Source organism: Rana temporaria, chromosome 2 (genome assembly GCF_905171775.1).
Source record: "Rana temporaria chromosome 2, aRanTem1.1, whole genome shotgun sequence".
NCBI classification, from domain to species: domain Eukaryota; kingdom Metazoa; phylum Chordata; class Amphibia; order Anura; family Ranidae; genus Rana; species Rana temporaria.
In genome coordinates, this window is record NC_053490.1 from 240,848,198 (window position 1) to 240,875,625 (window position 27,428).

The window sequence follows — 27,428 nt, forward strand, 5'->3', positions numbered from 1 at the left end:
GCAGTAAACTTTTGGAAATATAAATATATTTATCAACTGCCAACTTTCAAACCAAAATTTTAGTCAGATGATGGAAAATCATCCCACAAGTCGATCGCCAACATATGTATGCAGTTGCTATCCAGGTAATTCAAAGACTGCTGGGACATACAATAGCAGTCCAACTAAGGGGCGTGCAACAGCAACAAAACATTAAGGGACCCACACAAAGAACTGGGGACTGCCTGCAGCTCATAAAAACAAAAAACAAGTTGGCATCAGAATAAACCTCAACATCTTCCTGGTAAAACTTGGAGAACATATAAAACGGAAGACCAGGTGGCAGCCTTGCAAATCTGGGAACCCACATCCTAATGCCAAAACACCCAAGAAGAACTTAGACAGTAAAAAGTGGAATCTGATCCTTAAGACTGATGGCTTGAATGTTGGTTCCCCTTTATGGGGACCATCAGGAATTAGAGAGAGAATCAGTCAAAAAACAAGAAAGTGGTAGACATGAACAGGTCCACACAACCAGTACAAAACTACATCCAAGCAACAAAGGGAGATCTTCTGGTGAACTGGAGCCAGGCAGTGGTTTGGATCATCCTGGTTGAAGTTTAAGGCTGAAACCATCTTAGGAAGAATGGAGGCTCGAGGTCTCAACATCACCTTGTGCCCGTGTAACACCAGAAAGGGTTCTTTACAGGACAAAGCCTTAAAAGCTGACACCTTGAAAAGGTGATGGTAGGAAGCAACACAACTTTGAGAGTGAACGTGGAAAGAGTAATATCAAGGCAATTTTTAAAGTGCTGAGACAACTAAATTTATATCCCAAAGAGTCATGGGGAAGCCACATGAAATAGACCCTGTACACAAAAGTCTTTTAAAGGAGGAGTGGGAAGCTAGTGGTCTATGGAACAAGATTGCAAGTGCCAAGATCTACTCCTTGATGGTAATCCTAGCAGGGCACTGATCCAAACAACTGCATTCCACAATCCCTCCTATTGAGAATTTTCTAGAATTAAAATTCCTTTGCTAAATCCATGCAAAGTATGTCTTCTGTGTGTTAATGATAAAGCCTGTGTAATGTGAACTCCTTTACTTTTAGCATCATCGGAATTACCAAATCTGTTGCAGACCAGTGCTTGAGGGATAGGGTCAACTCCAGACATTTCCATTAAAATCTACAGCCATTAAGCAGGATGGTAAACTGGTACTTGGGAAAAACAATCCTGACAATCTGGACAAGGCAATTGAGCATCATTCAGGAGTCTGATCAGGTGGGAGAACTATAAAAGATCACCGGTATGACCCCCCGGAAAGGTGCCATCAGCAGTTTGAATGGCAACTTTGCCAAATCCTTGTACAAAAAAGGTATGGATGGGGGAATTAGAAGTGTGGGAGGAATTTTTTTTAATAAGACAGACATGACTTGATTATCAAGACCAGACTAACAAGTTTCAAACGAGTAGCACAGACAATGTTCTGGGATGAAATGGCACAACGCTTTGTAAGTCAGATGCGATAGTAAACCTTCCTGAATAAAGGTCCTAGAAGATGGCAAGGACTGGCTCAGATAACAGCCGAAATCTTTAGCATCTGGGATTCAACAGCTGTGCCATCAATGCCAGCAAATGTTCTGTAAAGAAAGGAGAATGGGGTCTTTTGAGTTTCGAGATGTGGATGAAAGAACCCACCTCAGAATTCCAAGTCTGTAACCAACCAGGAGCCAAAAAAAACAAAGCTCCCCTCCATCAAGCCTATACAAAGATTTATTTGTGCACCTGCAGAGACATTGGATTGATAGTCTTGGAAAGCTAAATTTAAATATTCTTACATGTGTCTCCTCAGTTGTATTTCTTGTTAGTTATTTTGTAAATGTTACAGCATCATAGGAAGCTTTGTATTGAAATTATAAATTAGTTCTAAAAAAAAAAAAAAAAAAAAAAAAAATCACAACAACACACAGACACACACTTTTTTGGTAAAAAGATCATTGTGTTTTTTTTTTGGAAAAAGAACACACAAAAAAAAAAAAAAAAAAAAAACACACACAACCTAAGATTATAGATGAATAAACATCATCACTAATTTAGAGATTGTACATACTTCAGCAACAAGGGGTTTCCAGAGTTGCGGCTCAGAATGCCTCTGATATGGCTTTCAAAGGATCCTTTCACGTCTGCCAGGACACGTGGCAACGTCTCTGAAACGCTTTGGTCATCCTGGGAGCACAGAAGCAATGGTGAAGGTTGACTGATAGCTGTTCTGCAAAACAAAAGAAATTTAAGTCAATCTCATCACGTAAAAAATTTTTTAAGAAACATTTAGGCTGGGCAACTTCTAAAGGTCACATGAGTGCAATTCGTTTTGCACTCCTGTGACTTGTTTTCGGCGGAGAGCGGTCTGAAGTCTGCTCTCCGCTGATGTCACTGCTATCAGTCGAGGCAGCACGTAAAGTCTGGATCTGCCAACTGCCTTGGCTGATGGCAGTCTTAGCGAGCCGCTGAGAAGGATGCTCCCCGCTGAGACGGCCGCTCCCCGCACCTCCACAGTTCAGCGCTCCAATGAGCATGGAGAAGCAGAGAAGGAGCGATGCCGACTAACAGTCAGCATCGCTCTGCTCAGGTGGAGTGAGAACCGAGTCATTGGCGGTGTTCAGCGACTCGGTTCTCAGTGCAACTGCAGTATCGGTCTGATGCTGCATCCACCTAGGTAAGTACGATTATCCAAAAAAAGCAAAACCCATACTTCTCTTTTAAACCTAAAAGCAGACATTTATTGTGATGCATTTTACCAATGCTTAGATGGGAGGACTGCATTTGTTTTCTTTTCTAGGCCTTCTTATTTTCACCTGGTGATCTGACCCATCTATTTTTCAAAGGAACAAGCTTTGCTGGAATTGTAGCAGTTAAGAGGGCTGAGAGAAACAATTTACCACTAAAAGTGGCGCCTACAATGATCATCTTATTTATTCATGTAAAACCTTTATCCCCCCCCAAAAAAAAAAAACGTTCTGTAAATGCTTATGCAAGTCTAGTGTGAGCTGGAGTTTGGCTTCAATTTGTTAGTGCATCTAAATCTACTAGTCCATCCAACAAAACCATCCATCCCAAATTACCAATGCTGCCATCTGTTGTGACCCTGTGCTCCTTCATTCAGAGTAGGGGCACACTAATACAGGTGATGTGATCTGGCCAGATCAGGTGAAGACCAGAGGAAAAAAAAAGCCTAAAAAAGAAACAAATACAGCCACAACATCTAATGCTTTAACCGCTTCCGAACCGGCTTACGCCGATATACGTCGGCACTTTGAAGAGGGATATCGTTATGGCAGCAGCTAGCTGCCATAAACCCAGTATCCTCTTCAGTGAGCAGTCTGGTTTCAGATAAATGTGGTCTTTGCGGCAGATTCGCCACAAGATCACTTATGAGCCGGGAGAGGGGGGGCCCCCCCTCTTGCCGCTCTCTGGCAGTTGCGATTGGATCCTTCTCCTTGTTAGGTATGGGAGAGTAGTGAGGGGAAAGATGGCCCCCACCCGTCTCCATACCATTTCAGGGAAGAAGCAACGTCAAAACGTCACTTCCTCCCATAGCTCTTAAAAGGGACATTTTAATTCAAAACAATTTTATTTTTTTATTGCATTTTAGTGTAAATAGGAGATCAGAGCTCTTTTGGATCTCATATTTAAGAGGACCTGTCATGCTTTTTTTCTATTACAATGGACATTACAAGTGACAATTTTTATTTTTAAAAGAACAGTTTAAAAAAAAAAAAAAAAGTAAAATAAAGAAGAAAAAAAAAAAAAAATGTTAACGCGCCCTGTCCCTCCGAGCTCGTGTGCAGAAGTGAACGCATACGTGAGCAGTGCCCGCATATGAAAATGGTGTTCAAACCACACGTGAGGTATCGCTGCAATTGTTGGAGCGAGAGCAATCATTCTAACCCTAGACCTCCTCTGTAACTCAAAACATGCAACCTGTAAAATTTAAAATTTAACTTTGCACATGGAGATTTTTAAGGGTAAATGTTTGTCGCCATTCCATGAGCGGACGCAATGTTGAGTATCAATTTACTCAGCGTAAAAATATCTTTCACAATATAAAAAAAATTGGGCTTACTTTACTGTTGTCTTATTTTTTCATGCAAAAAAGGTGTGTTTTTTTCCCCAAAACAAAAAGGGCGCTTGCAAGACCGCTGCACAAATACGGTGTGACAAAAAGTATTGCATTGGCCGCCATTTTATTCTCTAGAGTGTTAGAAAAAAATATATACATGTTTGTGGGTTCGAAGTAATTTTCAAACAAAAAAATAATTATATTTAGCTTGTAAACACCAAATCTCAGAAAGAGGCTAAGTGGTTAATATACAAGTTAATGCAACAAACAAACCAGATGCGGGTACATGTAAACACGCCCCTATACATCTCTATATATATCTTGCAAATGCTACTGTAGGACTATGTCTCTGACACAATTTAGGAAGTGGTTAGATTAAATCTGAAATTCTGTGCACAAAGACAAAGAACCTATAAATATTGGATCACAGTTGAAATATACTTTGTTAGCATCAGCATTTTTTATTTTTATCCCCCCCCCCCCCCACCACATAAAAGCTTGTTTACTGAAAAGATGTTGGCTGTTAAAAGGAAACCAAATGGGAGGTCTTTTACTTCTGTAAATTTTGGATGTATGCCTGTCAAAATGTACACATAAAGTAGTCCTGATCTGGCAAATTGTTCCGTGTTAGTGAAGTGAAGAATAAGCTGGCTATAGAAGGATTGAAATTCAGCCAGTTTAGCAGGGGCCAGCCGAATATTGATCAATGTGTAGCTGTTCCTGATCAACTTCTGCCTGATGGCATTGTTGGAAAACTTGTCAATCAGCGGGAGTCAGCAGTGGTTGTCCCATGAAAATTCCCAACCATGGTAGCCTGTAATTGGCTGGCTGAGGTATTTGAACATTACATATTACAGTCTTTGGTGCCCATAGATTGTGCAGCTTCCTGTTCAAACCAGAAATGAACTGTACAAATTATGCTACAAGCATCTTAAGCCTGGCACTGGCTTCTATGCTGTACAAATTGCTATTAGTCACAGATAAATCCTATTTGAAAATGTAAGTAAAAAAAATGTTTCAGGTCAATGACAAAGTATTCAAGATGACAGATAGGCAAGTAGCACGCAACAGCAAAGTTGGCCACTCAATTTCTATGAATGTATACATACTGCAAAGGCCGAGTGATGCATTGATATTCACTAGTAACACATATCATAGCTGTTCCAAGAGCAAGATCAGAAATAATCCAAAATCCCTGAATAGGAGCAGGAAGGCTGGAGAAAGGAAAAAATAAATAAAACACACATCAGTGGCCAATGGTAATTTTTTTGCACACTGCCTAAAACATCAAAATGTAACTTATCATTTACATGTCCTCAATGAAACACTTCTGTAGCCTTAAGCTCCGTTCACACCTAGGCGTTTGAATGTTTTTCTACTCTAAGCCTCAGCTCTAAAAACGCCTAACAAGACCAATCTCATTCATTTCAATAGCCCCTGTTCACATGTGAGCATTCTGTCGCCTAAAGCAAAATGCCCGTCGCTCAAAAAAGTACATGAGCTGCTTTTTTGGCCGATTACAGGCCTTTTACATTGGTGACCTTTTAACCTTGAAAACACCTGTACAAAAACGCCCCAAAAAAAAGAAAGAAAAAAAAACGCCTAAAAAATAGCAATGCCTAGATGTAAACGGAGCCTTAAAGCGGGGGTTCACCCAAAAATAAAACATTCTGACTTTAGCTATATGCCTCAAGCATACTGCCAACATCTGCAGTTGCTTTTTTTTTTGGACTTATCGTTATACGAGCCGTTGTTAGCCGGCTCCGAGCGGGGGATTACTTCTGGGTATAGGCGTTCCTAAGCAAAGAGGAGTTGATTGACGGGCTGCTAAAGCGCGTCATGCCTTCCGAAAATACCCCAAGTCACACTCTGGTGTTTACGGCGCCTGCGCAGTCAGCTCTACACCGCAGGTGCAGGCCCCATAAACGCCCGAGTGTGACTGTGTATTTTCGGAAGGCGTGACGTGCCTTAGCAGCCGTCAATCAACTCCTCTTCGCTTAGAAACGCCCATTCCCCGCAGGATTCCCCGCTCGGAGCTGGTAAACAAGGGCTCATATAACGATAATTACAAAAAAAAAACAGCATACTGCAGATGCTGGAGCCAATGTGAAAAAGTGGATTTTTGGGTGAACCTCCGCTTTAAAAGCTGTACGATTCTGCCTAAAATGAGAATCTCGCGGCGTAACATCTTTCACAATTTACAAAAAAATTGGGCTAACTTTACTTAGTTTTTTTTTTTAATTATGCTTTTTTTTTTATTATTATTTTGCTCAAAATTATATATTATATATATATATATATATATATATATATATATATATATATATATATATATATATATATATATATATATAGCAAAATAAATTAGCTTTTAAGCAGCAAGTGTCGAAAAAGGTTTAGTCTTTAAGTGGTTAAACTGACCTCATTTACAGACAGACGTTAATTCCTAAAAATAAAAATTAAAAAAAATGATAATTCTACATTGTTTCTCTCTGTTGTGAGAAACTTGGCAGGCTTTTTTCTTCTTTCTTTTTTGACAGCTGTCTGCTTGAGTAGAGAACTCTCTGAACTGAATTGAGGCAATGCTTTATGATCAGGAGCGGTGTGGAATCTAACAATTAATCATGCAGCCCTATGTAGCCTACTGGTTAATCACATAACATGCCAAATTCACTGGAAGGTGAAGCAAACACTGCTTTGCATTTTATAATTGCACAACAGTGTGTTCATACCACACATGCATTATGTGCACAATAACACAATGGTGTCAAGTCCAATATTAAAGCGGATGTGCCACGGGAAAAATATATTAAAAGCCAGCAGCTACAAATACTGCAGCTGCTGACTTTTAATATAAGGACACTTACCTGTCCTGGAGTCCAGCGCCGATCGCAGCAGATGACGAGCCGATCGCTCGTCACCCTGCTGCTCCCCCCTCCATCCTCGGTGAGGGAACCAGGAAGTGAAGCGCTCCGGCTTCACTGCCCGGTTCCCTACGGCGCATGCGCGAGTCGCGCTGCGCCCGCCGATTGGCTCCCGCTGTGTGCTGGGAGCCGAGTGTTCCCAGCATACAACGGGGGACGGACGGGAAGGAAGGAAAAAACCCGTCCTTTGCCCGTATCGTAGGGCCTGTCTGTAGACAGGTATCTGCACCCCCCTCCCCCCTGAAAGGTGTCAAATGTGACACCGGAGGGGGGGAGGGTTCCGATCAGCGGGACTCCACTTTAGAGTGGAGATCCGCTTTAAGGCTGATCCTCACTTAATATAAAACTTAAAAATGAATACAGTACCATTCACAACTGTAATTTTAGCAGCCAATTTGTAATAATGATGAAGCATACAGCCCCGATTGTGTGCAATTACCTGCATGGTAGAGGCTTGGTACACAGAATATGTTCCACAAGACATTTCTGTTCTGTTGCTAGCTCATGCAAACTATCTTTGTCTTCCTCACCTGCAAACAAACAATTGCATATTAATGACAATTTTAACTACATTTAAATTATAATTCCAGCCACTCTATACAGTAGTCAGACAATAACATACTTGCTGCAAGAAAGGTTCCCAACTTTTCGAACCAGGTCAGGCCAACACTGTGAACACCTGCCATGTGTGTGCAATGATATCTTGAGGGACAGACTGGGTCTGAAAACATAAAAACAAATAAGAAATAGTGCTAACCACTATTTAGGTGAAAATAACCTGTACATTATATTAACTTGCCTCTGTGTAGTTTAATGGGACATGAGAAGTCAGTATCCACGTGTCCTTCATCTTCTGTAGCAGCTATCTTAAGTGCTAACTCCAGCTCGACACACTCACAAACATACAGGGAAGGAACAAGGTCAGTATCTGGGCTGGTCCAGGACTTGTTAGACTGCAAAAAAAAATAAAAAAATAAATATGGATTTTATGTAAGCACCTTAAAAGGATAATACCTACATGAGCCTTGATACCATCTGGACCCCCTCACTCTCGTCATGCAAACTCTAGACCCCAGATCAGCAGGCAGTCTGATTCAAGAGCCACAGTTGACATCCATTCAGGTGGCTCTTATACCAACAAGTGAGCGAGTGGCTCAAACCATTACATACCATGACCCAGGTCTCCAGCAGTCCAACAGTGCCCCAATCAAGGCTCATGTACTCTCAAAAGCAATGTTTACTGAAACACATTACATGGGAGGTGTCAAACTACTGAAAAACTAGACTGGTGTGCTCTGTGTGAGAACAGCAGTCAGACTGTCCAGCATGTTGCTAGCACAGGATATTTTAAGGGACACTGGTCAGTTTTTAATCAGGTTTTCCATAAAAAAAAAAATTATACAAAATATACATCCCTTTAATTCCTATGGAACTCTTCACACTGGTCAATTGCGTTTTTGGCTGCTTTCACAGAATAATCTGCTTTTTTTAACTGAAAAACCGATCTGTGTGAAAGGGCCCAAACACGCACCAAAAATGCAGCAAGCAGCACTTTAAAAACAACTGAAATTCAACTGAAAAGTGTGAAGATTTCCATAGGCTTTAATCACTTTACACCCAGGCCAATTCTGACATTTCTCTCCTACACGTAAACAATTTTTTTTCTTCAAAATTAAAACACAAACACTGCTTGTAAAAGCAATCCATTGTCTAAATAGCCGATAGAATGTCTTTTACGTAGGAGGGAGTTGCCGGCTGAAAACAAGGATATTGAAATGATGCCTGTGGCCACAGGCATCATCCAGATATCACCACTTGAACCCAAGGATGTGATAGGATGTCCTATGGCCGGAAAGTGGTTAACATGACATTTTTACAATTGAGCAGTTTGCACTCACTGCAGTATATCTTTTTCTTGTAGTCTATTTAGAAATACAAACTAATAGGTTTTACTGTTGCCTTCAGGAGGCTTGGACACTGGCTAACAGAAATAAAATGTAAAGCAGCTTCCATATAAACCCTCTTCCACCAACATGCATAACATTTCCAAGAAATCAGTACCAGGTCGAAAGCAAAGACACATCTTATTTTCTCTTTCTGAATTTCTAGGTCCTTCAATGGACAAGAAACAGTCGGGACATCCAAAAAGCAGTGCAACTGAAGTGGCGGAAAGAGCCATTGACAGACTCAAGGCATTGGTGAACTGTCTGGAAAACAAAGTATGTGAAGAACCAAGGCCCAGGCCCAAGGGAAGATGACCCAAGCAATACAGAGAAACTGCATGCCCACAGAACTGCACCAGATTAAGTCAGTGCTCAATCTCCAAGCCATAACCCTTACCACAGTAAACCAGTAGTGGCAGGAAATTTAAAGCGAAACTGCAGACAGACATCTCCACAAGTTCTTTAAAAAAGGGTTACCTCTTGTCAGGTGCGTTCAATTTTGTTTGCTGTAAAATTCCTTGTTTTGTATGTGTTCGATTCTACGTCAGTAATGTAGTTCTAGGGCCATGGCTATAAAAGCCGGAGCTCTCATACAGTGGAGCAAGCATGCTGTAAATGTGCCCCTTTTCTCTGATTGTAACAAAAACAGAAATAGAAAAGCCACACCACTGCTGAGGACCAGACACAACTTTAGTCCAAAAAAAGTGTCAAAGGACAAGCCAAATAGTAGAGAACATGTTTCTAGGGTCCAAAAATGCCCCCTTCGTCAGGACTTGATTGAACACAATGTGAATGAACTAGAACTGAGCTGGATCTTTAATGTTCGTTCTTATAGAGCCAGTTCACACCATAGAATCGCAGTCCGGATGCATTCCAGATGCTTTTCTGCATAACGTGTTTTTGACACGTTTTCGAAGTGTTCCAGTGCGTTCTTGATGCATTCCAGTGCACCACACTAAATAAGAACGTACGTGTTTCAGTGCATTATGGTGTGTTTTTTTTAAAGCGTCTTACCGTGTTCCAGTAAACTAAAAATGCAGCATTTTCTACTTTTTTCCTGGAACACACTGGAACTGCACTATGCCATTGAAAACCATATAACCTACTATCCATGCACTTTTGATGTGGGGGAAAAAAAAAAATGCACTGGACTGCATTCGATGTGAACTGGCCCATACATAGTGTGATCAAAGGCACATGCCTTGTTAGCAGCTGGCTTGCTTTCAATTACCATCTTTGTTACATTACACTACACTACAAGCCATAGAGTCCGTGGAGATCCTCTGGGGTGAAGAATTTGCCTGCCCAGGAACTAGATTATTTACACAAACATAAATTCTTTGAGATAGCAACACTAATAAAATAACCTTACGGGTCAGCACTATTTTTCCCCACTTTACTCAATCCTTCTCACCCCTTGTCCATTCGCAGCATAATAATGCCAACTGGGCACTCCAAAAAACGAGATGAGAGACCATAGGTCAGATAAGACAGTGTCTATAAATCTGGACACTTCCTAATTTTTTTTTTGAATAGCATTATTTATTCTGCTGACCGTTACTTATGAACTAATGAACAAAGATCTGCTAAATCTGTAAAAATCTAACTAAATGCCTTAACAGGAGATCTGGAAAATTAACGCAGTAGGTCAAGAGTTCTTTTAATATCTTCTAGATGCAAACATCTAGAAGCTTATCACTTTGCTCTGAGGGAATTGGGATTAACCCACCATAAAATTGTCATGTGCGTTCTGCAAGCTAATTAAACCCATTAGGAGTAAATAGCATGCCATAAAGTGTCTAACACAGGGCCAATTGATATTCTAAAAGCCATCTGGGCCTGAATTGACCAGCAAGAGATCCCTTCTCTGATTCAGTTTTAAAATCTACATACAACTCATAAAATATCAGACATGATCAAGCTACATTCATATTTATTTGAATGTGGAAGAAAATACTGAATGGATCAAGATCAGACATGACTAGGCTATCGTATACAGAAGGCAAGATTTCCCACTCCTGGAATATCATGTTTAGCATCTCTGAAATGGCAATTGCGCAATAATATGTGGGTTACCAGATCGCGACATGCAGTATATGCAAAATATACACATTTAAAACTGTATCAGAGGGTGTGACCGAATGGTCAAAGACTGGCATCCCATGGGCCACTCCTCAGAGCTTCTCATTGGTCAGGTCATTTGGGTCAACACCCTCCTCAGGGATCATAAAAGAGGCAGCATTCGCAGTGGACAGCTCTCTTACCAAACCAGAAACATCAGCTAAGACTTATGAGAGCCACTGATCCATCTTGCCCATTGACTAGACTCTGCTGAACCAGGATTTAAAGCGGAGCTCCACTCTAAAGTGGAACTTCCGCTCATCGGAACCCTCCCCACCTCCGGTGTCACATTTGTCACCTTTCGGGGGGAGGGGTGCAGATACCTATACAAGACAGGTATTTGCCCCAATGCTTCACTTCCTGGTTTCCTCACAGAGGATGGCGGTCGGGGCAGCAGAGTGACAAGCGATTGCTCGTCTTCTGCTGCCGACGTCGCTGGACTCTAGGACAGGCAAGTGTCCCAATAATAAAAGTGAGCAGCTGCAGTATTTGTAGCTACTGGCTTTTAATATTTTTTTTTACGGCGGAGCTCCGCTTTAAGTATGTTCATTCTTAAACCCGTTTTGTTTTTCTGCTGCATTATTGCCTCTCTTTGTAATAGCTTTTTTTTGTAAATATTTTGGTTGCACTCTTTTTTTTATTAAACGATATTTCACAAATCATTCAAATTGTCTCCAGTGCACCAAAACAGAACTTAAAGGAGTTGTAAAGAAAAACATTTTTTCACCTTAATGCAATCTATGCATTAAGGTGAAAAAACATCGAAAATCTTTTTCCAGAATAAGGCTGAGAGTGTTCTTGTCACACATCAGTGACAGTATAGTGCGAGTTTAACCAGCCATTTGTCACAAGTTGGTGAAGGTGGCCGAGGTCTGACGTTGCATCTGTCACACAGAAACTCATTGTTCTCTGAGAACAAATCAGTCGGTCTACACAGAAAGGCCTAAGCCTTACACTCTTAGGATTAGGGAAGGAAAACTCCATGATAGGAAGTAGGGTGGCAAGCAGGTTCCCAAGCAGACAACCAACCTCACTAAAATAAATACCCAAGAAATGAGAACAGTCACAGCATAACAACCCAAAATGGGTGCAAAATGAAACCAGAAAACAGCAGAGAACTCAGTGGCACAATACCACAAAGTTATCCTGACTGAAAGGGATAGAGTGCACAAAGGGCACCCCTAAGTGTAGACAATGGGTAGAGGTTAAACCAAACTGGTGAAATGTCCAGTGCAGCATAGATCGATGCAGGTGATGAAAAGCACGAACAGTTGCCAATGTCCAAACCTTCTGTAGCCAGCAGTATAACGTGACTGTAACTGAATTCACCGATTGGATGATGAGGAAAATCCTCAAATTTGGGGAGGATTGCATGTCTGAGCAATATGCTATGTCTACAAATTTCTGCACTGGAATGAGCCCTTAACCCCAATTTTACCCACTTATATTGTGTTCACATGCATTCTTCCACATGCAGATAGAAATTGAGCGAGGCTCTAGATTAGTGTTTTATTAAAGCAGATAAAACAAAAATGTATCTGATAAAGCAAATGACTTATGCAGTCAGAAATAAAGTTCTAAGGATTCTTCACTTACTGTCTGCTCATCATCTTCTTCTGCCTCTAGCACCACACAGTGATATAAAAGCCCAGATTCAGTGGCGATGACAAGGATGCTAGGTACACAGGGTAAGCAAAGCACTGCACAAGCATCATATCCATAGTTATCCTCTGCAGCTGGGTACATTGGAAGTGGGCCCAGGAGCTTGCCAACACATCTGCCATTAGAAAAAAAAAAAAAAAAAAAAACATACATACATAACTCAGCCCAGTTTGTTAGATTTCCTATACCTATATATTATTCAGTTGAAGCCCAACACCAGGAAATCTAACATTCTCTCCTGCATGGGAGCAATGCTTACACGGCAAGGATTAGCTGCTTGTTTAGTCCAAGATAGAGTAAAAGCACTTTTACTTACCCAATTCTCCCCCTTGGAACTAGCAATTTCCAATGCTCTAGTCCTCACATCTAATGCACAACTACGAGGCATAAGGGAGAAGACGCTGCAGGAAGTAAATCTACTTTTCACGATTCCTAGACCTAAACAAGCAGTCAACCTTTGCAGTGCTTACACAGCCCCACTTAGAGGAATATGCGTCATGTTTCCTGGTGTTAAGCTTTACATTACAAAAAAAAAAAAAAAAAAAAGGGGGAGGGGTTTGGGGAGAAAGATTATGGCCATTCAACTTTTCATAAATCAGTCCCGTTAACAAAATGTAACTCATTTACAGGATATAATGCATAAATTCAGCAGTGCAAGCCAAGCGATCTCACCCATTTTGCAGATTAATGTTAATAAGGAAAGTTTCTCCATTCTCATAGAGTATGTATAAAGGATATGCAGTGTCTTCTTTATTATGCAATCCATGACCCTTAGAAAATGCAACTAAAGGACCAAAATCACATGCGACTGCAGTTTCTCCAAGAGATGCTCTGTAAGAACTCCTGAAAGTACAAGAAATCTTTATTAATACCGAAAAAAAAAAAAAAAGAAAGACATATTAGGCATCCAATATGCTCACATTTGCATGTTGGTGACAGCGACCTGGTGCTCAACACTGTCTGCAGTTTACTGTGTCCTAGGCTGGGTGAACCACTTGATGGTGGAAAATTGCAGAGCTGCAGCGGGCCAATACACTGCCATTATTCACCAATGCTGGTTGGGTTATCAATGACACCAACACATTCCTGGGTTATATTGCGCCACCGATTCCAATGAGGATTCATTTTGAATTGGCTGCCTAAACGCGACGCACTGCACGAGACCATGCTTCTTATGTCTTCATCGCATGAGAACACACTGCCAATCTGAAGGAGGGGTGATTAGGCATAGCAGGCTTTTTAGAGTTTTGAACCCTGACCAACACTGGCCTAGAGATAATGCACATGTCACACTCCCTAGCCACAAGCAATGGGCATTTTGCACTGCTATGGTGGAGTCAAAGGCAAGAACATAGTGTGTACACAATTTAGACAGGAGAACCATGCAATACAAATGCACCAATGTTATAATAGATATACTGACCCAATATGGGAAAATGATGTGTCCTCTTCAGAGTTAGAAAGTGGAATAATTTTTATTGGTGTTAAATGATCACGAAGACTATAAATTCTAAAAGAAAAACAAAAATGAAAGTTAGAAGAAAAAACAAACAAACAGACAATCATAGTAATGTTTGGTCTGACAGCCTAGAGGGAGGGGGGCGGGGGCTGTGCAGGCTCTGCAATGCCCCCCCCCCCCCCCCGTGCTCCTAAGTGGTCCATCTCAGTTGATCTGTGTTGAATAGCTGAACGGGTGGGCAGGGCTAGCTATTGAAAACCACAACTCTGCCACACCTGTACTGATTAAGATGAGGACAAGTGCTATGTACACAGGATTCCCTATGGGGTTTTAAGAAGCTGCCTCTTTTCTGGTAGTTACTGCCCCATCAGCTGCGAATGGATGTTCTTTATGGGGTGGTAATATAGCAAGTGTGTATTTACTGTCTCTTAAAGTGATACTAAACACACACTGTTTAATTTACATTGTCCCTTCTTTTTCTGTAGGATGTAATTATTTTAATAAAACACACACACACACACACACACACACACCTTTGTACCTTTTTCCTAATCAATATACAGCTGTCAAAAAGAATCATAAGCAGGAGGAGCTTCTAGTACTCTGCTGTTAGGTCACATGTTTATTAAAAAAAACAGCCTTTGGAATACAGAGTAAAAATAATTATTAATAAACTGTTTTAAAATTGTCATACAAACATATACAATACATTTTTAAATGAACAATCTATTTTGTGTAAACATGGTGTGGGCAGATTTCTGCCAGTCACAGAGTGTCATGCCGCTCCAGCTTGTGTCTTAGAATAACAGGGAGGAGAAGCCACCAATAATCTACTAATTTATAACTGTGTATACGCCCACTTGTGTGACTATATTCAAATGGGCTGCTCAGATGTGACGGGGAGAAAATGACAGCATAGAAATTTACTGAAAACTGAGAATGTGCAGAGTTGCCACCACAGCTGCAAAATCCAACTGAATTGGGGACATGGACAAAAAGGTGGAGATAGAGAACAGCAGGATCAACCAGGTTTTTGCAGAACAGAAAATTAATCTAAATTTACTGTAGAGAGTGTTTGGGGAAAGCCCCCCATAGTTTTGTTTAGAGAAACACCACAGTGTTGTGGTGTAATGTCATGGTCAGAGTGTTTAACAAGCACTTCATAACCTAGCTCATAACATTGACCTTGATATAAGAAGGGCCAATAAAAGGTAGTGGTGTGGTGATCCAAAATAGTTCTGAATATATAAAAGAAGCCGATAGACTTTTGTCTCACTCCACTATCTAGAATAAAAAAAATAAAAAAAAAATAAAGGCCCATTAGAGACTTTTCAGTCTGAACTTAAAATTCTGGTAGATCAAGCATTTGGAGAGAATGTCATTAATGTAGGAGAGAGTATAAATTCCTCTATAAAAGAACTATACAAGCACCCCTACTTTTACCATCTACCCAAGGATCTAACTTGTCCCCCGGGAAGGCCGATCATCTCACCAGTGGCCTTTCCCAGTACGTGGACTCCTTCCTTCAGTCTATAATGTAGTCATTGCCATCCCATGACTCATCCCAATTATTGGACACATTATCCAAATACACATGGGAGGACTGCTTTTCCTGGCTATCCTTGAACGTTGCGTCTCTATATACGTCCGTCCCCCCATGGAGGTTGGGCTTACTGCATTAGGACACTATTTGGCCATTGAACAAAGTTTGCACGACATGCAGGCCCAGTTCATCTTGGACAGCACACAATTTTGTTTGGAACATAACTATTTGAAACACCTTGGGGGTTATCTCCAGATGCATAACACAGCTATGGATGCCTCGTTTGCACCTTGTTATGCCAACCTGTGGCCCACCCCGCCCCCACCTGTTCTGCCAGAATGTGGACACACAGAGTGGCGTGTTAGAGCTCCAGGCGCTCCTGCCATGTGCATTTGCGGCTACTCTCCAGTCCATCAAGAACGCTGCTCCATTCTACCAGCCCTGTGTGCAGTATACAGTGTTTTTAGATGCAAGTGTTTTTAGAATTAATTGTGGTTTATGTTATATACTTATCTGGCGCCCACCTTTATTGTTTACATGTCTTGAGGAGACCCCATACCCATCGAGGATCATCCGGTGAATGCACGTCTTTTCTCCCATCAAGCTTACTACCCTACTGCATATGTCTTCTATGGATTTGAAATGACCATTTGCTTTCTTTGAAACAATGGTACCTGCTAATTCCAAGTCTTTCTGAAGCTCACCACAAGTGTACCTTGGACAACTCTCCTGATAATTCTTTTAACTCCTCTGTCAGAAATCTTGCAAGAAACACTTGGCCATTTTACAATGAAATTATGTTCTGTTCTTTCTACTTACAGACCATGGCCCCAACAGTGCTCACTGGAACATTGAGAAGTTTAGCAATCCTTCTGTAACCAATGCCATCAGTAGGTTTTGCAACAATAAGGGTGCAAAGGTCTTGAGATCTCTTGGCTTTTACCAATCAGGAGATGTTTCTTATGCAACACCTTGGTAATGAAACACCTTTTTACAGGCCAACAGTTGAGACTGAACCAGCTGAAAATTTGCACAGATGAGGGGCGGGATTGCTAATTACTGACGGATTTCAGCTGGTGTCTTGGCATTCCATGCCTTTTTGCACCTCCCTTTCTTCATGTGTTCAATACTTTTTCCCTGTGTCATTCCATAATACACATAACTTAATTTCTGAACTTATTTGTGTTGGTTTCTTTGTTTGTATGTATGGATTGCATGGGTTGTTACTGACATGGTGACACTTCTGTTATATATATATATATATATATATATATACACACACACATATACACACACACACAGTACATTTAAATAATACAATTCTCCCTTTAAGGTTCTTGCCGTATATTCAACTCTCCAAATTATATACTGAGTCAACATAACTGTGCAAAAACACAAAGGACGAAAAATAATGACTATTTTACCTGATGGTGTTGTCAGATGTTAACAGAATGAGATGAGGTTCTTGAGTTTCACTGGGGTACCATATTGCTTGTTTTAGAAAAAGAGAAGTGGAGCTGGAAAGCATTCGCTCTGCAAAAGGTATAGTTCTAGGTGAGGGAAAAAACAAAAACAAAACATATATGAACTTGAGAAAGGATGGAACTTATAACTCTACAGCAGCCATCATTGTATTTAATATATACTCTTTTCTGTACTCTTAAATTTGGAGTTTTAAAGTGGTTGTAAAGTCAGCCCCCTCTCGATTCAGCGATGTCCACGAGTGCCTCGGCTGTCTGGGACTCTCTCTCCTGATTAGCTGAGTCACAGCAGCGGCGCCATTGGCTCCCACAGCTGTCAAAGTCGAGAGATAGAGAGCGTTGAAACACAGATCTGTCTCTTAACGGACACAGCTGTGGCTCGGCTTGGGTGCCCCCATAACAAGCTGCTTGCTGTGGGGGCACTTAACAGGGAGGGAGGGGCCAGGAGCGCCAGTGGGGGAACCGAGAAGAGGTTTCAGGCTGCTCTGTGCAAAACCAAGCAAGTTTTTTTTCCCCCTTTAAGAATAATAAAAAAAAAAAAAGACTATAGTATCACTTTAAGGCCAAGACTACTACTTTTCTGGGTATCCATAAACTGTTATTCTTTTAATGTTTAAATCTACTGTCCCACTGGCGAGCCCAGAACGAAGTCGGAGGTTCCGCCAGCCTTCGATAGAGCTGATCAGGGACAGTAACGTCCCCAAATCATTTCTATGGCATAGGAAATTAAAAGTGGCAAAGAAAACCAGAAGTGGCTAGTATTTTGTAACTTCTGTTCCCGGATGTAAAAACAGCGCCATTTGAAAATTGAGGAAGCATCGGATCAAACCAACCTTGGTGTGATCAGATGCTTTAAAGGGCAGAGGTGATGTCTACAGCCTTAGACCAAGTCGAGAGATTCCAAAAACTCTTCTTTGGACATAAAAGCACATACTGCAGGTAACAGATTATAAGCCAATATTCAATATTTCTACCATAGCAGATTTCAGATCCCTCAAAATAGACTGCCAGAATCTGCTAAAGGGTTTGGTTAACCTATACAAAAAACTGCACGTTTGTAGATATAAACAAACTGTGCAGGTTTGACTGAAGTTGAATTGTCCTTGCTAGTAGGCCATTTACATACCGCCTAAGCCCAACTGTAAAACTCCCAGGATTTTGCTAAGTGAGACCTAGTCATTAGCCCTCACCTGACATCACAGGAGGGAGTTTTTTCTTTACGATTCAAACCCCGTCATATGCTCGCTCTCTCAAAATGCAGAAGCTCTGAGCTCAGCGTTTGAGAGCTTGCTCCTGTGAAAGAGGAGGTGATCAGTCAAGCTTCAGGAAGTACATAAATGGCCTACACCTAACAGCAAGGGCATTATTCAACTTTGATCAAAGCTGTAGTTTGTTTTTCAGCTACATGGCTCCTGTTACTGCCCAAGTCCCTGTGTGAAGAGGAAGAGAGGGGAGAATGGATGCACAGAGCTAAATCTTTTGTCCCCTCACTTTCACTTCACACAGGGAAAGGGGAGGACAGAAACTTAAAAAAACTTTTTACCATAATGCAGAAGGTAAGAAAAGGTTTTGGCTTTAGAACCACTTTAACAATTTGATTGGCATTTTAAAATGTTAGGGCTTGCGTTAACAGCCATTTAAGTGTCTGTCAGAGCCCAGCTGGAGCAGCGTCCTTCCTGCACTTGTTTGTAAAGTTTGTTGAAACCCATGATCAATGGTCCATCTATTGTATACACCTACCCTAGGTTTTTTTTTTTTTTTTTTTAAAGAGTAGAGTGCAAAATATTCCAGAACAGGAGTGTGTTCGATTCAGAATTCTTTTTGTACTGGTTCATTCAAAACAGCCTAACCAAGCCTAATGCAGGCAGTGCTACGAAGACCACTTGTGTGAATGCATGTTAACTTGTCTAGATGCTTACTTAGCAGGAGGGAGGAGAGGAACATAAGGGTTATTGGGGCAGAGTGAATTTCAAAACAAAAACGTAGCTTTACTGAATTTAATATATAAGAAGTGATATGATTTTGCATGAGCAAAAAAAGGAAACCTGCCGCACACCTTGCTCCCTTTATTTTAGAACAGTCCACTACCAGAAAAGATAAAATACTGAATCAGAGAAATACCTGCAGTTGACAAATTTTTCACCTCCTTCAAATTCAGAGTTTCTTCCCCATCGCTCAGGCACTTCCAGAACCATCAAACCTTTGGTTCCAATGAGAGCAATATGACGCCTTGAAGGACTTAACAAGACTTGACTAACTTCGAAAAGTGGGTTGCGAATGCACAGCAATCTCTGATGAATTAAAAAACAAAAAGTGGTTAATTAATCACAACTGCTTACCTGAAAAGGAAAAAAAATAAAATAAAACACTAAACACACAAGCAACAGATGAAAAAAAAAAAAAAAAAAAAATAAAAAAACAGAACAAGACTTGTTTAACCACTTAAAGACCTCAGGTGTTTTTCAGATTTGGTGTTTGCAAGACTAAAACAGTTTTTTCTGCTAGAAAATTACTTAAAACCCCCAAACATTATATATTTTTTTTCTAACACCCTAGAGAATAAAATGGCGGTCATTGCAATACTTTTTGTCACACCGTATTTGCGCAGCAGTCTTACAAGCGCACTTTTTTTGGAAAAAATTCACTTTTTTGAATTAAAAAATAAAATAAATTTGGCCCAATTTTTTTATATATTGTGAAAGATAATGTTACGCCGAGTAAAATGATACCCAACATGTCACGCTTTAAAATTGCGCCCGCTCGTGGCATGGCGTCAAACTTTTACCCTTAAAAATCTAGATAGGCGACGTTTAAAAAATTCTATAAGTTGCATTTTTTGAGCTACAGAGTAGCTCTAGGGCTATAATTATTGCTCTCGCTCTAACGATCGCGGCGATACCTCACTTGTGTGATTTGAACACCGGTTTCATATGCGGGCGCTACTCGCGTATGCGTTCGCTTCTGCGCGCGAGCTCGTCAGGACGGGGCGCTTTAAAAAAAATTATTTTTTTGTTTTCTTATTTAATTTTATTGATTTTATTTTTTACACTAAAATATAAAAAAAAAAAAAAAAAATGATCACTTTTATTCTTATTACAAGGAATGTAAACATCCCTTGTAATAGAAAAAAGCATGACAGGTCCTCTTAAATATGAGATCTGGGGTCAAAAAGACCTCAGATCTCATATTTAGGCTTAAATGCAAAAAAAAAAAAAAAAAAAAAAAAAAGAAGAAGGAAAATTTGTCATTTGAAAAAATGACAAAAAAAAAAAAATTGTCTCTTTAAGAGGCTGGGCGGGACTGACGTTTTGACGTCACTTCCGCCCAGCAGAGCTATGAGGACGGGTGGGGGCCATCTTGCCCTCACTCAAGTCCTCACTCTCCAGGCGGCAGCACCGGATCTCCTCCGCCGCTACCGACGGCTCCGGTAAGCGGCGGAGGGCGCGGAAAAGCGGCGGGAGGGCCCCCTCTCCCGCCACCGATAACGGCGATCTCACGGCGAATCCGCTGCGGAGACCGCCGTTATCGTTTACACGGCCGCCCGCTGAAAACATGGATATCTCAGTTGCGGCAGCAGCCGCTGCCGTTACTGAGATATCCATGTTTAAAAAGAGGACGTACATTTACAATACGCGGGTCGGGAAGTAGTTAAGCTACTATATTGTTTGAGAATCAGTTTCAATTCAAACGGTATTTTCATCAGATCTCACGCTATCAGCCATGAACGGATGGCGTCGTATCACCATACGTCTGATTTTGGCGGATCAGATTGGGTCAGATGTCAGCGGACATGTCTCCGCCGACATCCGACTCTCCATAGGGTTGCATGGAGCGGCCGTTCAGGTCCGCCGACAAAACTGACAGGCAGGCCTGAACGGTCCGACCATGTGAAAAGAGGCCTTAGTGAGCACTTCTTTCCAGAGATAATCCATCCACCTCACAGGTGTGGCATATCAAGATGACGATTAGGCAGCATGATTATTGCACAGGCGTGCCTTATGCCCCTTAACACGATTCGAATATCGTACGAAAACCAGTCAGTATCTGGTGTGACCACCATTTGCCTCACACAGTACAGCACATCTCCTTCACATAGAGTTGATCAGGTTGTCAATTCCTCTTCAATGGCTGTGGCAAGTTGCTGGATATTGGCACGAACTGCAACATGCTGTCATATACGCCGATCCAGAGCATCCCAAAATGCTCAATGGGTGACATGTCCGCTAAGTATGCTGGCCATGCAAGAACTGGGATTTTTTCAGCTTCCAGGAATTGCTGCAACATGAGGTGATGGATGAATGGCACAACAATGGGCCTCAGGATCTCATCACGGTATCTCTGTGCATTCAAAACGCCATCAATAAAATGCACCTGTGTTCATTGTCCATAGCACACACCTGCCCATACCATAACCCCACCGCCACCATGGACCACTCTAGCCACAAAAGTGACATCCGCAAACCGCTCACCCACACAATGCCATACATGCTGTTTGACATCTGCCTGTACAGTGAAAACTGTGATTCGTCCGTGAAGAGAACACCTCTTCAAAGTACCAGACGCCATTGAATGTGAGCATTTGCCCACTCAAGTGGGTTACGACGTCAAACTGCAGTCAGGTCGAGACCCTGATGAGGACGATGAGCCTGCAGATGAGCTTCCCTGAGACGGTTTCTGACATTTTGTGCAGAAATTCTTTGGTTATGCAAACAGATTGTTGCAGCAGCTGTCCGGGTGGCTGGTCCAAGATGATCTTGGAGGTCCTGGGCTGGTGTGGTTACACGTGGTCTGCGGTTGTGAGGCTGGTTGGATGTACTGCCAAATTCTCTGAAACGCCTTTGGAGACGGATTATGGTAGAGAAATTAACATTCAATTTAAGGGCAACAGCTCTGGTGGACATTCCTGCTGTCAGCATGCCAATTGCATGCTCCCTCAAAACTTGCAACATCTGTGGCATTGTGCTGTGTGATAAAACTGCACATTTTAGAGTGGCCTTTTATTGTGGCCAGCCTAAGGCACACACCTGTGCAATAATCATGCCGTCTAATCAGCATCTTGATATGCCACACCTGTGAGGTGGGTGGATCATCTCGGTAAAGGAGAAGTGCTCACCAACACAGATTTAGCCCTGGTTCACACAGGAAGGAGCCTTTCGACATGTCAAATCGGCGTGTGTAGCTGTGTAAATTGACAGCCCTATAAAAAGTACTTGAAATAAAAATAAAGGAAGTTGTAGAAGCCGATATGTGTTGGGCTGTACAGGACAACCCACACAGTCCTAAAGCCATTCATGACACATCTGCACCTCTCCCTGTGCAGCGCACTCCAGGGCTTGCATTATAAACATGGCTACTAGTTTGAACAAGCTTTTAGCCTAAGTTCACACTGCTGCAGGATTGAAATTGTGCAAGTACAGCTGAACTCGCACGATTTCATACCCACATGTCAGTCCGATTTCCGGGGAGGCGATTTCAGAGACATCTGTGCAGGTTCCTGCACAGATGTCTATTGAAAAATCGCACCTGAAATCGCCAAAAGTAGTAGAGCCACTACTTTTGGGAATTTTACACCTCGAATCTCATCAATGTGAACCTAGGCTTACTCCCACATCACACTTGGTCCCGTCTGCTCCCTTACTTTCTTGATGCTCACTTCCTGCTTTGGTTATGGGACAGGAAATGAAAATCTTCCCATTGGGACAAAGAGGGCAAAAATAAACCTTTCAGGAGTTATAACCCTCCCTTACTCTATCCAAGATGGAAAAAAAAAAAAGATGTTTTGAATATATTTCTACTACTTTTACCAATTAATAAAGGTCAGCAGCTACAAACACTGCAGCTGCTGACTTTAACCACTTCCATACAGGGCACTTATACACCCTCCCGCCCAGACCAATTTTTAGCTTTCAGCGCTGTTGCACTTTGAATGACAATTGCGCGGTCATGCTACACTGTACCCAAACAAAATGTTTATCATTTTGTTCCCACAAATAGAGCTTTCTTTTGGTGGTATTTGATCACCTCTGGGGTTTTTATTTTCTGCAAAGAAAAATGACCGAAAATTTAGAAAAAAAAAAGTTTTTTTGGTTTCGGTTATAAAACCTCTACTGATGGGCACTGATAAGGTGGCACTGATGGGGTGGCATTGATGGGCACTAATATGCGGCACGGACAGGCGGCATGGATGGGCACGGACAGGCGGCATGGATGGGCACAGACAGGCGGCACTAATGTATGTGTTGTACTAATGGATGCCAATCAGTGCCAAACAAAAATGCCTGCCAATCAGTGATGTCCATTGTGGGCATCTTTTTTGTGATTGTCATCCCTGGTGGTCTAGGGTGGCATACCTGTGGTGGGCATCCCTGGTGGTCCAGTGTGGGCATCCTCGGGGGGGCTGCACTGATAATCGATCAGCGCAAACCCCCCCTGTCAGAGGAGCAGCCGATCGGCTCTCCTCTATTAGTGTCTGACAGACGCGAGTGAGGAAAAGCCAATTGCTGGCTTTTCCTGTTTACATTGTGATCAGCCGTGATTGGACACGGCTGATCACGTGGTAAAGAGTCTCCGTCGGAGACTCTTTATCTAGATCGGTGTTGCGGGGTGTCAGACTGACACCCTGCAACAACGATCGCCGGGGGTGCGCAGCGGCTCAATATTCTGAGGATGTCATATGACGTCCAGTCAGGATATTCAAACCACTTTGCCGACGTCAATCTGCAATGGGCGGGCGGCAAGTGGTTAAACAAAAAAAAAAAAGAAGGGGGAGAACACTTACCTGTCCGAGGATCCAGCACCATTCTCACATAGGTCAGTTCTTTACAGATCTTTGGGTCCTTGGCATGTTTACTAAAGCCTAGTACACAGGAGCCAAATGTTGGGCGACATCGGCCGGTTCAATAAAAAACAGCCGACATTCAGCCTGTGTGTATGGCAGCCGGTCCGACGAGCATGCTGGAAATGGCAATGGCCAATGGCAGAGAGCGCTTAGAGTGTTCTGGCAGAGGGGCTGTCCCCCTGTCAGAACACAAAAGAGCAGCAGGGAAGATTGCTGTACTAATGTTTGAGTGTTAGTACAGCTTCTCTGGAGCCGTCAGTTAGTTTGTTTTTTTGCTCAACCCTCTGGGTTGAATAAAAAGAAAAATGAATGATGTGTACCAAGGGAAGCTGTGTGAAGCTTAACACTCCCTGGGGCTTCATATCCAGCTTGTCACTGTTAAGGATGCGCTCTGGCGTGTTCGCATAGAACACGTGCAGAGCCCGTCAGGAAGTGTGCACGGCGCTGTGCTAATCACAGCCAGGGAGACATTGTCCCGATGCTCGGCTGCAGGGATCGTGAAATGTCTCCCTGGCTGTTATTAGCACAGCGCCGTGCACACTTCCTGGCGGGCTCTCCACATGTTCTATGCGAACACGCCAGAGCTCATCCTTAGTCACTGTGCATGCGCAAGTCGTGCCCTGCTTTGTGAATGGTCCCGCAGCCACATGTGATGTGTGGCAAAAGGTGGTGGCTAGGTGGAACTTCTGCTCCGATTGCCTAGGCCAGTGGTCTCCAAACTGCTGCCCTTTGCTTGCTTTTATCCGGCCCTTGGGGCCCAACTCTTCCCAATGGCACCAACAACGGGGGCCCAACTCTTCCCAACAACGGGGGCCCAACTCTTCCCAACAACGGGGGCCCAACTCTTCCCAACAACGGGGGCCCAACTCTTCCCAACAACAATAAGGCATAAACCATTCCATTGACACCAATGATGTTTTTTTTTTTGTTTTTTTACACACTGACGTCGGGACCTTTCCTACTCTCAACAGCCACAGTCCAGCCCCCCTAAAGTCTGACGGACAGTAAACTGGCCCTTTGTTTGGAAAGCGGGAGCAGGAACCTGCTAAAACTAAGTACCCCCCAAAAAAGTGCCAAATGTGGAGAGAGAGGGGGGGCTGTTAAAACAGAACTTCCCATTTAGAGTAAAGTCACGATAGTCCTGCCCTATCAAAAACTAAAACAATAGTTTTTTCTTAATATACTTCAAATTATAAAGTATATTTATATGTGTGGGTCTGTACATAAGACCACAGAGGGAAGAACTGAAGAGAAAGGAGGGATAGGGGCTTAAAATAGACACAAACAGCCACCGACTGGGAATGAAGCTGGGGAAGAGCCCTCATTGCACTGCTAGAGCCCTCATTGCACTATGACAGGCCCTCTTCTATCTCTGAGGTACATACCAGAGAGAGGAGGTACATACCAGTGAGAGGAGGGTCACACAGGACGGATAGGCACTCACCTGCTCATTCTCCGGAGGACTGTCAGCGCCCAGGCTGATGAGACTTATGATGTGGAAACATTTGTGCTCGGAGTTCCACACCAGCAGGTCCCCGTCCAGACTACACATCAGGTTCTTCAGTTGGGCCGCACTATGTCGGCTCGCCGCCCCATCTTTGTTTTTGTGTCGCAGCTCGGCGAACACTCGGTGCTCACTCACAACGCTTTGCCACTTCTCTCCAACCTTTCCCAGCGCCGCCATGTTCTTCCACACCAGTGCCTCCCCGCCAACTCGTGTGACGTCCATGACCCGCGACTGGGGGCGGGCAGTATGATTCCGTACAGCAGCGCTCAGTGACACCGCCAATAGCAGCTCACGGCTGTCACACACCTTCACACGCAGAGGACACAACCTACGCTCCTTCCAGCGCCAGCCAATCGTCAGCTCCCGATCTCCTATCGCGCATGTGCACAGAGGCCACACGAATTAATCAAGTTGGTTTGTAGAGGAGTTGAACTGTCAAACTGAATGGAGGAAGACTCCTGCAATGTGAAAGATGGTGGGCGGAGCCTATGAGGAGAAGGGGCGGGTGGAGACTTTAGAGGCACTGGGCGGGGCCTGTAAGACTTGTGTCGTAGAATGATAGGCAGTGCTTCTCGACAGAACAACGGCTCAGATGGGAGTGGGCGTGATCAGCGCATGGGACGGGCGTGATCAGCGCACGGGGTGGGCGTGGCTTCAGCTCAGTAAATAGCCAATCGGGAGAAGGGAATGTCTTCTCACGCTAGCATCACGTGAACATGACACGTGACTTCTATCTGACATGCGCAACAGCTGGAGACGTGACATTGTGACGTCAGAAGTAGACGTGGCTTGAGCTGGTAAATAGCCGAGCGGGGGAAAGGGGCAGTGTCAGTCTGAGGAGATCAGAGAAGAGGAAGCAGCTTTTCCACGGAGCTCCGTAGGGAAGACACCTTTTCCGGACTACAGGCAGGTCACAGCGTGTCTTGTGTCCGGGGCTCTTCCTCCTTTGTTCAGGCTCTGAGGAACTTCAACTCCCAGCAATCTCTGTCCGCATGGAGAACTACAACTCCCAGCATGCACTGAGTATAGAATGAGGTTTCAGCTCCCAGCCTGGAATAAGATGTTACAGTACTACATATCCCAGCATGTCTGATTTTTTTTTTCCCCAACAATCTCTACATACATACCACAGCCTGCTCCCCTCCCCCCTCTTCAGGAGTAATTACACCTAACACTCCTCTCCCATGGGTGGTGGGTCTCCTCCACCCCAGGATTTGGGTGGGTTTGGGCCTGCGGGGGGAGGATCAGGGGCATCATTAGGGGTGGGCTGGGGAGGCTGGAGCCCCGAATGGGTCGCTGAAAAGCCCAGAGTCTTGGCCACAAAGTATTTAATGACTAGCCCCGAGTGCTGCCGAGCAGGGGGCATTTTTTTGCCGAGTGACAGGTCTCACCTTCTGGAGCCTGCAGTGCCTATGATGGACGTCCCACTGGTCCAATCTGGGGACGTGTGACGTCCATCATCGGCGCCGCAAGCTTAGAAGGCGGGAATTACAATGCCGCCCGGCGCTCCATGCTCGGTTCGGCGGCTCCCGAGCCTCCTCCTCTGGCTGCAGTGGCTGCATATGTGTGACGGGCACACCACGCCACATCCCCACTCCCTGCTCGGCGGCTCTCCTCTCCTGAGTCTCTCTCCTCCTTGGCTCCTAAGCCTCCCTAGCTGCATCGCTATGATGGGCACATTGGGCGTGCCGGTGCGGCACACCACAGCTGAGGTAGGTGACGTCAGTGTATGTAGGTCAGTGATTGTGTGTGTAGTGTAGGTCAGTGATTGTGTGTGTAGGTCAGTGTAGTGTAGGTCAGTGATTGTGTGTGTGTAGTGTAGGTCAGGTCAGAGATTGTGTGTAGTGTA

General features: G+C 43.2%; 1 protein-coding gene across 1 annotated transcript in view; it reads right to left on the reverse strand.

Moving 5' to 3' along the window:
• NUP88 (nucleoporin 88) overlaps nt 1-26,067 on the reverse strand; it is a 33,275-nt gene extending 7,208 nt beyond the window's left edge. The window contains exons 1-11 of the mRNA XM_040336686.1: nt 25,517-26,067; nt 19,356-19,525; nt 17,178-17,303; nt 14,175-14,261; nt 13,424-13,594; nt 12,686-12,866; nt 7,825-7,978; nt 7,648-7,746; nt 7,465-7,555; nt 5,211-5,315; nt 2,092-2,250 (exon numbers count right to left, since the gene is read on the reverse strand). Of these exons, the coding sequence (XP_040192620.1) occupies nt 2,092-2,250; nt 5,211-5,315; nt 7,465-7,555; nt 7,648-7,746; nt 7,825-7,978; nt 12,686-12,866; nt 13,424-13,594; nt 14,175-14,261; nt 17,178-17,303; nt 19,356-19,525; nt 25,517-25,801 (1,628 nt within the window). The 5' untranslated portion in view covers nt 25,802-26,067. The remainder of the gene's footprint in view (nt 1-2,091; nt 2,251-5,210; nt 5,316-7,464; nt 7,556-7,647; nt 7,747-7,824; nt 7,979-12,685; nt 12,867-13,423; nt 13,595-14,174; nt 14,262-17,177; nt 17,304-19,355; nt 19,526-25,516) is intronic.
• Nucleotides 26,068-27,428: the final 1,361 nt, after the last annotated feature.